This window comes from Uranotaenia lowii, chromosome 2 (assembly GCF_029784155.1).
Source record: "Uranotaenia lowii strain MFRU-FL chromosome 2, ASM2978415v1, whole genome shotgun sequence".
Classification (NCBI taxonomy): domain Eukaryota; kingdom Metazoa; phylum Arthropoda; class Insecta; order Diptera; family Culicidae; genus Uranotaenia; species Uranotaenia lowii.
In genome coordinates, this window is record NC_073692.1 from 299,232,656 (window position 1) to 299,246,017 (window position 13,362).

The 13,362-nt window shown below is 36.8% G+C and overlaps 1 protein-coding gene across 50 annotated transcripts in view; it reads right to left on the minus strand.

Annotated features, from left to right (window-relative positions):
* LOC129745126 (cell adhesion molecule Dscam2) overlaps nt 1–13,362 on the minus strand; it is a 212,790-nt gene that overhangs the window by 136,766 nt on the left and 62,662 nt on the right. For all 50 annotated transcript variants that reach the window (XM_055738028.1, XM_055738027.1, XM_055738008.1 and 47 more), the window contains exon 5: nt 11,849–11,998. In XM_055738028.1, coding sequence (XP_055594003.1) covers nt 11,849–11,998 — 150 coding nt within the window. The remainder of the gene's footprint in view (nt 1–11,848; nt 11,999–13,362) is intronic.

Consider the following 13,362-nt stretch of genomic DNA (forward strand, 5'->3'; position numbering starts at 1 on the left):
CAGTTACTCGATTCATAAAAACTGAAACGTTCACAGTTCTCATCAAGGTTGTGAGCTCGTTCTGGATCAAATGTAGCTCTAGTTGATTAGGAGCGAACCTGTGCGATGGTTGTCTTGTAATAATGAGATGAATTATTTATAGTGTGTTTCAATAAATTCTTATTTTGATAACTCTGTAATAACTTCAACATAGTTTGGTAGTTTATTAGGTCAGTATAGTCGAATACATTTGTTACGACAATCTCGATACTCGTTTTACTAGAATGAACGTAGACTAAAAGTGAATGGTCAAAGGTGTCAATATTAAATTTTACTTGAATGTTTCTTCACCTACTACCTATTTGATAAAAATTTTTGCTAAAGAATTTACATTTTCAACCGCTTAAATTAGATTTTGGCAAACGTACAAAAATCACTTTTTCAAAATTACGTCTTGCCTAAGAAAACAAAATTTGTAGAATAACTCACCCGCAATCACAAACATTAGAGTCAAAAATGTAGTTTCTACACTTTTGTCAGAGTCAGAACAACTGATGAAGATTACTCTCTTCTATCTAATGCCCTATTCGAAACAAAAATCATCGGGTAATCTAGAACAACTTTTACTTGAGTTCAAAACTCAAGTTTTTCGAATAAGATTAACGGTGAAAAGTTAGCCTTCGTAATTTCATCGTAATTTTTTAGCGAAAATTGAAAAAAATAACTTGCAATACCCATAAAATCATTTACAAAAGCACTGTTATGAAGGTAGGATGCAGTTTTGAGGTCAACGAGAAAAGCTACAGTTTATTATTCAACACGGTATTTTACATTCGTCAAAATAAATGAATATATCAAGTGAGGTGCTTTGAGTAAGATGATAAGAACATCATTGATTTCAGATAAGTTGGATTCGTTTGTATAACGATCTTTTTAAGCGGCCTCATTTTGAACCATTTTTTTAAGTGATTTGCTCAAAAAGCAACACTGAAGAAAAAAGAAATAAAATAAATTTCTATGGCACACGTTTCGTATTTTCGCAACACTCGGCGAAACTAACATAACGAAATCAGTCAGTTTTTTATTCAGCACATCAAACATAAAATCTCATTAGAAATGATAGACGTTAACAATGTTACTGCGAATCGCAATTCCTACCGAATAAGTAAAAGATCGTAAGAACGTTTAATTGAAGTCGGTATAAGTCGTACATGATAAAAGTCCGCCATGTTTGCAGATTTTGAAGACGTTTTCGCTCAATTTGTTCTCCCGCGCGGGCTTCTAGTGAGAAAACATCTTTGTTGTTCTCTCTGAGACAAGCAGTGCAACCAGATTGCTAAAAATCAGAGATCGTCTATTTGGAGAGAATTGTCCAATGGGAGAAGCAGCAAATATTGTCGCTGGCAACGGTTTGCATGCGATGAGAGCGAAAACTTACGCTCTCTTGTATTCTTTCAGTATGTACGAATAAGGTGTCGAATATCGTCCAATTCGTATTAATTGGCTCGTGGTAATTCGTACGTGACTAGTGGTAATTATACATCAAACGACGAAGAAACATTAAGTTGTCTATTCAATACTCACTTTCCAGGATGTGTTGATCAAGATTCATCGATAGAGCCTGAGTTCTTTTTTGGAAGTCTAGATTCCTTGCATTTTGCTCGGAAAATAGTTACTACAGAATCGATCAAATGGGCAATCGATGGTTTTGCTCAATACAAATCTCCTGGTAGTGACGGTTTATTTCCAGTTTTGCTTCAAAAAGGTTTCGATCATTTCAAACACATATTAAGAAAAATAATGATAAGCAGTATTGCTCATGGATATATTCCTAAACTTTGGCGGCAGATAGCCGTGAAATTCATCCCTAAAGGGGGACGATCATCATACGACGAAGCCAAAAGCTTTCGTCCTATTAGTCTAAGTTCATTTCTAATAAAAGCACTTGAACGTTTAATTGATCATCATATCAGGCAAGAATGCCTTGTCCAACATCCGCTTAATGCGACACAACATGCATACCAAACAGGAAAATCAACATTAACTCTTCTGCACAACGTAGTACATAATATTGAAAATAGTTTTTCACAGAAAGAATCATGTCTAGGAGCATTTCTAGACATAGAAGGAGCATTTGATAATGTCTCGTTTACATCAATAATGGATGCGGCACTACTTCATGGAGTGCCTAGTGTTATAACTAACTGGATTAGCGCAATGCTAAGTAACAGGAATCTTCATTCGTCTTTAAGACAGGCTTCAATAACAAAAGTTAGCACACGTGGTTGCCCACAGGAAGGTGTACTATCACCTCTTTTGTGGAACCTAGTTGCAGACGGCTTGTTGAGAAAACTCAATGACCGTGGAATACCAACCTATGGATTCGCAGATGATTATCTTCTGCTGGTAAGAGGTTTGTGCATAAGCACATTATTTGATATAATGCAACAAGCTCTGCGCTCTGTTGAACGATGGTGTTCTCATGTAGAACTTTCAGTTAATCCTCTAAAAACTAATATTGTTTTATTTACTAAAAAACGTATCACCCGCGGGGTGCGCCCTCTGCTGTTTTATGGTTCCGAAATCACCGTGTCTAATCAAGTTAAATATTTGGGTGTCATTCTTGACTCCAAATTAAACTGGTCTGATCACATCGAATTCAGAATCAAAAAAGCATGCATGGCCTTCGGACAATGCCGACGTGCGATCGGAAAAAACTGGGGACTCAAACCCAAACATATTCACTGGATTTACTCCACAATAGTAAGACCAATTCTGGCCTATGGGTGTCTAGTGTGGTGGCAGAAAGGAGAAGTTGCAACAGTTCGGACTAAACTAAATCACCTTCAAAGAATGTGTCTTTTGGGGATGTCCGGATCGTTCACTACAACTCTTACTGCAGCACTAGAGGCTCTGTTTTCTATCAAACCTCTACACTTGTTCCTAAAACAGGAAGCCTTCTCATGTGCTTTTCGTCTACAGGCAGTTGGTCTCTGGCTGTCAGGAAATATCGAAAGATCATCGAGTCATACAAATGTGTGGCCTGAATTAGTTAGATTAAACAAGTTTAATCTAGCGCCAAACGATTTAACACTCTCGAGTAGTTTTCCCTACATGGGGTTTAAAGTCAAATTTCCTTCTCCTCAAGAATGGTTATCAGGTTTCGTAGAGGACCAAATGTCCTCTCATATTGTATTCTATACTGACGGTTCATTATCAAACGGCCGTGCAGGTGCAGGAATTTACTGTCACGAGTTGAACATAGAATATGCTCAACCTCTAGGAAAATATTGTACAGTCTTTCAGGCTGAGCTATATGCTATTATGCATGGAGTGCAAATTGCACTTCAAAAGAAGATTATGTTCAGAACAATTTACTTATGTTCAGATAGCCAAGCAGCTATCAAATCACTCAGTGCTTCCAGTTCTAGATCAAAACTGGTAATCGCATGCCGGAAAGTAATCGAAGAACTTGCTGAAGGCAATGGATTAAACCTTCTATGGGTACCCGGACATAAGGGAATTTTTGGAAACGAATGCGCCGACGAACTCGCTAGAGCTGGGTCGGAAAAGGAATTTTACGGACCAGAGCCGGCTGTCCCAATATCGCCATGTTGGTTCAGAAACCAAATTCAAACTTGGTCCTCTAACCAGCATGAACGATACTGGGAAGAGTTGGACACTTGTCGTCAAACTAAATTATTTTTAGAAAAACCATCTCCAATCATATCGAGTTACTTATTAACTTTAAATAAATCTCATTGCAGCATCTTGATCAGAGCACTCTCCGGTCATTGTAAACTTAACTATCACATGCACAACATTCAGCGTGCTGAATCTCCAGTATGAGGTAGTTATGAATCAGATGTGGAAGATCCCTTCCATCTTATTTGTAACTGTCCCTCATTTGCCAGACTACGTTTTCGTACTCTGGGATCTTACGCTTTAAGCGAATCTGAGTTTAAGAAATTAAACTTAAAAAACATTCTATCATTCCTTACCGAATGTAGAAAAGAGCTTTAATGCTAATAATCCCTAGTGGAAAGGCTTTATGCCATCTTAAATAGATTGAATTTTATTTCTTCCTTTTATAGGTTTTTCAGGTTTCTCAGGTAAATGATGAAATCTTGGATAAAAAAAGGCTAGGCACAATTTTCCCGTATGTTTGGATAACGTGCCGCTATTAAGCCTACCCCCATTCTGATACCTGATACCTGATCGTAAAATCACGATAATAGCGTAGTTGGTAGAATAAGTCTAAGGAGCGCAGAATTTCAAGGCTGCTGCTACGATTTTTTGTAAATGATTCGGCCACCGGTAAAAAGACGGATTGGCGAAAGGAGCGCTAATTTATAAGGCTGCTGTTACGATTGTTTGTTTATGATTTGGCCACCGGTGAAAAGACAGATTAGCTGAGGAAGCGCAGATTTTTTATTCTTCTGCTACTGCTACGAAAAAATAGTTTTTGATTCGACCACCGGTAAAGAGACAGATTGGCTCAGGGAGTCGTATTTTCAAGACTGCTGCTACTTTTTATGTGTTTCGTGCCTGGTAAACAAAGGTAGAGCAACTGAAAAATCATAGATTGAAATGGCTGTTGCTAAGAATGTTTTTTGGTTTGTTTCGACTCTGGTAAACAAAGACAGAGTGGCAGGAAAAGCACAGATTGGAATGGATGTTGCTAAGAAGTTTTTTTTTGGATTGTTCCGGCTCTGATAAACAAAAACAAAGCAGTAGGAAAAGCACGTATTGGAATGGTTGTTGCTAAGAATGTGTTCGAATTGTTCCAGCTTTTTTAAATAAAGACAGAGCGGCAGGAAAAGCAGAGATTTGAAAGGTTTATGCTGAAAATGGGATTTTGCTAAAAAATGCCATTACCGTGAACAAACTCATCAGTGCTCGTGAAAAAGTGTTGTGTTTGCTGCAGGTTTTAATTCCGTGTTTTCCAACATCAAGCGAAAAATTGTACTCCACTGGCAGTTTCAAAATAGAACCAACGGCCGGGCGATAGAAAATGCCACTGCAACATCGGGAAGGCGTTTTCGGAACATCCGAGGAGTGCGAAGTGTATAGTAATTTTATTAAAAATAAAAAAAGAGTTTCGAGTAAAATGAATCATTGAAAACCCCAATCATTTTTTTCGGAAATTCAATTTAAATAAAATAAAATAAACTTAAACCTCAAAATAGTTTAGAATCTTTTATCTTTGGTCTACGATAAGCTTGTGCACTAGGTCGCAGTAAAAGAATGACTTTTTGCTTCCATATGTTTTTTCGAAGCCTTTTGGGTCACCAAGCATCTGTGTAAAATTTGAGATGATTTGGTTGATTCTTGAATTGGCACAACGCTTTTCAATTTTGAATGGAAGAAGAAATTTTTGCTTATTAAATCGTCATGAAAATTAAAATTAGCTTGAAATGAAGTTCTTTGATTTTCGGTCTTAGAATGTTGGTTGTGACTATTCTTAAGCTTAATTATTTGCTAGCATGACAAGCCGCTAAGTATTTTATGAAAAAAGTTATAACCAATTCAAAATAAAAAATATGAATCCATTAAAAAGTATTCAAACATGGCAGATAGATTGCGCTTGTTAGAGCTTCTAATAATTTCATGAAATGTTTTTGCAAACGTTATATAAATCAATAAATTCCGTGGCTATGCAAAGCAGTTTTTTGAGGTTTTTTTATTCTCATCCTACTGTTACACAGCTTTCAAATATGCAGTCAAAAACGCTGAAGTTAAATATTAAAAAATAATTGTATAACATTGAATATATTTTCCGGGGTACAAGTTAAGTTTGTGCTTTGTTCACATGAATTTTATTTCAAGAATCAAGGAATATTTTTCATACAAAGTTATATTTTTAGAAACTTTCAGTACATTTCTGGCGATTTTTGAAAGGAAAATCTTATTTTTCCAGTAAATTTCCATACTCAATTAAAACTCGTTGCTCTAATTGAAGGTTAGATTGTTCGCTTCCATAATTTATGGGAAGTGTAAAAATTTAAGAATTAGAAATTTACATAAAAAGCTTGCAGCGGTTTATTATGCACAAATATACACAGACTGTTCCAAATATCTCTTGTTGTTATCTCAAACACCTTGCATCCCCGGACCCACTTTTTCATAAACACTTCAGCCAGCTGTCAAAACTTTTTTCAATATGGATGAACGTGCGATTTGACATTTGAGACCACTATACTAGAGGCATCATGGGCAACACTAGGCAAAGGTGCGTTGCCAGATTGCAAACCGCTTTAATCTGCTGATTTATTATTAGCTGTAACTTTTTTTCGCTGAACTGAAAACTACATTTTTTTTTAAATGAAAGCGATTTAACGAACGAACACAAACACATACAGGATCTCAATGCAACTTGTTGTTTTCTCGAAGAGATTCCTTTTTCTTAACTCTAAGCGTACATCTTTCGAGGATATGATGGCTAGCATCTAACAAATGCTAGAACCACAACCCACAGAAAGTGTACTATGTATGCCGTGACCAGGATTCGATCTCATACCTGCTGGCTTAGAAGACTTGAAGGCCGTCCTCTACGCCACGGGCTGCGGCGAATTCAGTTTTCAAAACACAAATGGAATTTGATAATTTCAAGTAAATTTTCACTGTTAACAATAAATAATTTTTGAGCGTTAATCTGAATAGAAAAACTTGAATTTTGAGGGCACAAAATCATAAAAAAAATATTCTAGACCCCGTTGGAATTTTTTTTAATGAATCGTGACGTAAATGAATAAGTGTCTCTTTTTTCCAAGAAGCCAATTTTATTGTATTTAAGCTCGGAATTGTTTCCAAATAGACACCGTGTGTTTTGATCGATTTTGTAAAATTTTAAATGTAGAATGTAGAGATGTAGCATTTTTTAAGATTGAGGAGATTGAAGGGACTAAATAATGTGATTTCAAATTAACCCTCTAATCCGCTCTTGAATGTCAAAATGACATTATTGAAAGTTTGGCGGCTTGTAACTTTATTCGGGTGAAACCAAATAAAACCATTTCTTCGGAGATTTTTACAAAATTTATAGTTTTGGAACCTCGTTATTCAACTCAAATGTGTTTCTCAGACATTAATCATCTACAATACTCCAGTTTTCCGTTATTCAAAGTCTAAGAAAAAAAATCCGAAATGACATGCTTCGGAAAAAGACTGGAGATCTGCTACGGAATGCTCAGAAAAAAAATCACTTAGGTTTCAAGAAAGCTGAAGTTAGAAGCTATACGTTGCACATAAAGATATATTTTATGAAATTTTTTAAGATCATGATGTAAAAATGTAAAAAGTGGTGTTAAAAGAGTACTTTTCAATCATTGAACCGTCAAAATCGTTCTTGTCACACCAGATAAATTTTTAAATAAGAATTAAATAGTTGACGTAATTTGGCACATTTTCGCATCTTTAGATTTTTAAAATACGAAACACAGAATTTTAGACGAATTTCCAAAGGTAGCTGTTTTCCGAACTTTTGATCAATTTGCAATTCCTCTGATTTTCTTGCATTTAAATTCAACTTTACATTGGATTTTGAGTATATTCTCGCAAGATTTTCGCTATAATTTTATTCGCCAGAAAGGCGATTTCATACTGATTGCGCTGCAATATTGTACACTTTACGTTGAATTTAAGTGTTAGAAAATCTGAGAAATTGCAAATTGACAAAAGGTTCGAAAAACAGCTACCTTTGAAAATTCGTAAAAAATTCTGTGTTTCGAATTTTGAAAATCTAAAAACGCAAAAATAAGACAAATTACGTCAACTTTTCAATCCACTTTTCAAAATTAATCTGGTGTTATGTAAACAATTTTGACGATTCATTGATTGAAAAGTACGATTTTTTTTTTGGTCATGATCATGAAAATTTAAAAAAAATCTTTATGTGTAACGTATAGCTTCAAACTTCAGCTTTTTTGGAAACTAAGTGATTTTTTTAGCATTTCGTAGCATTTTTTTCGATTTTTTTCTTGGACTTTGAATAAAGGAAAACTGATGTGTTGTAGCTGAATAATGTCTGAAAAACATATTTGAGTTACATTACGAGGTTTCCAAAACTATAAATGTGATAAAAATCGATATGGAAACAAGAAATACCTGGATAATGGTATATTAGTTGATTTCTACACCCACAATTCCATTCCTACTCCAATCATGACATACCGATATTTGCACGTAATTGGCATAAAATTTGCACACCATTGGCGATAATAAGTTTGGCATTGTCCACTAGAGTGCCCTAAATGACCCGACTTTTGAAAAAGTTATGCGCTGCAGGCTAAAATTGATCCTTGGCCTAGTACAAGATCTTATGCCAAATTTGGACGAGATCGGATCACGGGAAAGGGTCGCTCAACGAGCCTGAAGTTTGTATGGGATTTTGAGATATTTTGTTCGGGAGAAACATGAAAAACCAGTTTTTCATCAATAACTTTGATTCCCGTCGACCGATTTCTTTCAAAATCTGGTTTTCTTAAAGCCTAAACTATGAAAAATATTTCATCATCATCGATAACAGTTAAGATAAAAAAGTTATTAGGCTTCAAAAATGTGATAACTTTTTTAAAGGTGGTATTCAGCACTATTAATGAGGCGTCAATGTGTTCGACCGCCTCGACTCATTAACAGTGATGAATACCATCCTTAAAAAAGTAAGCCCATTTTTGAAGTCTAATAACTTTCTCGTCTTAACTCTAATTGAAATGCAGTCTTGGGATGAAATATTTTTCATAATTTAAGCATGAAGAAAAACCCGTTTTTGAAAGAAATCGGTCGACGGGAACCAAAGTTAAGCTTGAGCTTGAGCTTGGATGAACCGTACATTTCAGTAGTTGCTACTCCGTGATTGACAAGAACCATCAAAATTGCGCATAGATCCAAATAAATGGGGCTTTGATTAGCTTACCATTTTCTGTGTGCACGTTTCGAAGGTTCCTCATCTTATATGGTCAATAACGGCGCCGGCCACGTCCTTACGGTTCATCGGGGAAAGGGAAGGATTGTTAGTTCGACTTCCGTTGCTACTAGAGACCGAATACACCTCTAAATCTCCACGGTCGTCACAGGAAGGGTGGTTTGTTAGTGATTAAGGTAAATAAGATCTGGATTTCCTTTGGGAAGGGATGTGATCAAAGCAAAGTTAAAAATCGTCGCGTCGCACACTATCGAGTACATCGCGTTTTTATACGTCCTAACTAACTAAGTACTTAGCACCGGCGTAGCTCACCGAATTTTACCGCGCGCTTAAGACGAAAAGAGCAAAGCGTCCTAACGTGGCACTTTCATACACGCACTTGGCAACGATGTAACTCTCCGAATTTTATCACGCGTTTAAAGTTTAAAACGAGAAGAGCAAGAACGACCTAGCGAGCAAAACACGAACACCGAACCAACCGATCACGTCAATTTTCCCCACACAAACACACACAAACACACACAACGAACCGACCCTACTGACGAAAAAATTATCCATTACCGAACACTGTACAAGCCTTTGATTTGACCGGAGACTTAAAAAAATTAAAACGCAAATTAACTCTTGCAAAAACTCAGAATAAAAGCTTTACAAAGCTACCATTTGTTTGTAACACGAAAACTAACATTACATTGATTTTTCTTTTTCTGAATTTACAAAATTTTAGATTTAGATTTTTTTTACGATTTTTCATATTCATCGATGAACGTCAAAAGAAACACGAAACTAGTTTTTTTGATAAACTTTCAATGAACACCCCAACAAAAGCTCTGATATTTCAGAACTAAAGCGATTTAGTGTTATTCATTTCCGTAATAGGAGGTAAATAGTGCCTGTCAAATTAAAAATTCACTGTCTAGAAAAATTTAGAAATCCGAAATTGGGAAAATGGCGACAATAAAACAAAAAACTCTTTTTTTGCTGTAGTGATATTTAAAATTAGCCGACCAGACTCACTATCCTATTCGCCCCGCCCCCTCCCCCCAACAAACACACACACACCCTCACACACACACACACACACACACACACACACACACACACACACACACACACACACACACACACACACACACACACACACACACACACACACACACACACACACACACACACACACACACACACACACACACACACACACACACACACACACACACACACAACCTCTACATTATCCTCTAAATAAAAACAAAAAACAAAACCACTTAGCTGAAATCCACGGTGCCGTTTTCCAATCTGTCACCAGCATTTACACCGTACAAAAATCCTATTGGAAAAGCTCCTGTCATCATTCTGACCCCATATCACGTGCAATGTTGCATTCAACAATTAGAACACAACGCTCTTCAAGTAACGCCAGTTACACCCGTTACAAACTTTATGAGCTTTTTTTCACAAGCTTTTGAACAAAAGCCTGTATAACCGGTTCTTCTTTTCGACGCCATTTCCAATATGCACTTTTCTCCCGGGACAACACAAACATTTAAAGCGCAGAAAAACCATCGAATCACAAAATTCAATTAGAAATTGCACTTTCCCCATCGACAACCAATCACCGTGCGACCGAACAACTACTTTAAAAGATTTAACTATACGTATTTCACCAGAAATAAGTAAAATTGCGGAACCGACTCGAGATAAACGATGTATGCTTGGCAATGTTGCCAGAACCTCTTCCTCGGTCGACGGGAACCAAAGTTATTGATGAAAAACTAGTTTTTCATGTTTCTCCTGAACAAAATGTCTCAAAATCCCATACAAACTTCAGGCTCGTTGAGCGACCCCTTCCCGTGATCCAATTTTGCCCAAATTTGGCATGAGATCTTGTACTAGGACTAGGATCAATTTCAGCCTGCAGCGCATAACATTTTACAGGTTTTGAATTTCCCATACAAATTTGGGGCAGTCTATTGTCCACTCAGTGCAACCTTATGGATCACATCCGATATATATTGATTTCAATCTTCAATTTTGAAAAGTCTGTACAATCTGTGCACTCTGAGCAAAAACCAGGGAAAAATCTGTGTCTAAGCAATATCTGGATGAAGGGTTAAAAGTCTGTGTTTTACAGACAAACCAAGTTGTCATCAAATTGTGTTTATGTAAACATAACATTACTAGCTAACTTTGCTGAAAATTTCATTAAATTTCATCCACGCAATCAAAAGCTATTCTTAAAAGGAAATGGTGCGTTTTTACAAGTACTGGTTCCACGGTTAATTTTTTCTCTTGGGTATAATTACATTAAAGGATTTATTTCAAGAAGAACACTATGAGGAGTATACCAATACCGTATAGTTACTAGATATGTGCCAAATGTGAACAAGAAATCACTAGACGGTGAAAACGGTCAAAGACCGTATCGAATTAATATAAGTATCAACATGATGAACTCAGATGACAAGCTTGAGGCGCGATAAGCTTAGTGCAGTAAAGTAGTGTGTTTCCTAGCTAGAAGTAGGTAAGAAAAAAAAAAGCCAATTAGATACCACTCTATCATGATGAGTTGAACTTACAGCGTAGTGTTTTATTGCAGTAATGCGTATCATATTCCAAATAAACATCTGTCAACTAGCACTTTGTATAAATAATGGATAGTTTTACATGGAATTCTATCCTGGTATCATTAGGCATGATATAACGTTTACTGCAAATGACTTTCGATAATGAGCTTATTCCAGCAGTTATGTGATACTATTTTTTCAAATTAAACCTCTATGACCATTGACGTTTAGTCACAATTTTCGACAGTAATAACAATAACAACAACAACAACATTAAACTTTTACGTTTACCAATAACCATTGACGAATTGTTACAGGTGGGACAGAAAAATGAGTCCCATCTGTAACAGAAGGTGGATTTGGATAACTTTCAAATTACCTGTGATCACGAGCCGTCCCTTGGTGGCCGAAAGCCGAGTCTCCCCGGTCAGCCGATGCTTGGTCCGGCACTGGTAGCTCTTGTAGCCATCTTCCGGGCCCACTTCGCGGATATGCAGCTCCCCGGACGGTAGCACCATGTATTTGCCGTCTGCGGTTGGTTTTTCGAGGTTTTTCGGGTGTTCGGATTGTTAGTGAAATTATCAGATGCATTTTTGATTAGTCAGAGAAGACAGGGAAAGAAGGAGAATAAAAAACTGTTAGTAAATTGATACATTGGACCGAAGGAAACAAAACTTAACACTAATTAACATAACCTGAGCCCTACATCATCGTCGGGTTGATGTTGCGTTCCCACCTTTGCTTAGAAAGAAATCCGTCCAGATAATTTTAAAAATATTATTCCGTACGTGATCCGAATGAATAGATGACTTGATTCCAAGAAAACAAAATGAGTTTCATTTTTCAGATGTAAAAACTCGTTAAGATAATAACGAAGGTTAAAACAAAATGAATCAATTTTAAACATTTTATCAGAGTTTCAGGAAGAAACGTTTTTGACAAATCTACTTATATAGTTCTGGATGAAACATTCATTCGAGAGACTTTTTTCAACCGAAAGAAACATATCACTTAACATGCAAGACAATGTGCCCGGCTTTATCGGAACGCGACATCAACACGATGAATAAATTAAACACACAAACTCTCAATCCTCGGAATGAGGTGCCGGGTAAAGTTCCATCCCGGCAGGGTAACGCCATTTTAATACACTTCAAATATGCTGCGGCGATCGGCTTCGGAATGAAAATTTAAACAATAAAGAGCAGAGCCCTACTTTTGATCCCGAAAGCCGATCCAAACCCTTGTATCGAAGACGCGTCGCAAAGCTGGCGTCTATCATATCTGATATAGGGTACGGCACACCACCTACATTACAAAGTTCGCTCAGGTTCGCTACTAATGGGTCCAAGATAAGAAGAACGCGGTACCTCTACTGGAAGCCGCGTATGCAATTAACATTACAAATTGGACCTAATTCTGCGATCGTCCCGTAGCGTGAGCGTTTCGAAACGTTTAATGACGGTCGATGATCGCTTTTATTTTTCTCACCTATAGGCGTTGGAGGCGTTTGAAAATTGCGCGTCGCTGGCAGCTTAGGCGTATCCCGGGTTTTGGTGCGGATGGAACTTACCTTCTTCCTCCAGATCTTTCTTCCAAGCTCGATCGGCTTGGTAGCATTATTTTGAGGTTTGTGAGTTTGTGTGTTTTTTTTTTCTCTTTCTCCTATCTCTCTTTGTTTTGTATGTAAATTATGCCGGCAACCAGTCACATAAGCATACGGCGAGCATTCCTTTCAAGGAAGTAATGACGTTTGTTTTACCTCATTCTTTTAGAAGCTACATACATTATACAAACATACTGCCCGCATGAAAAGTATGCAGGTGGATGACAAAATTATATGCAAGTACAGTACATTTATTTGAGTGAGTTCGTTCGTTTCTTCTGGAAACA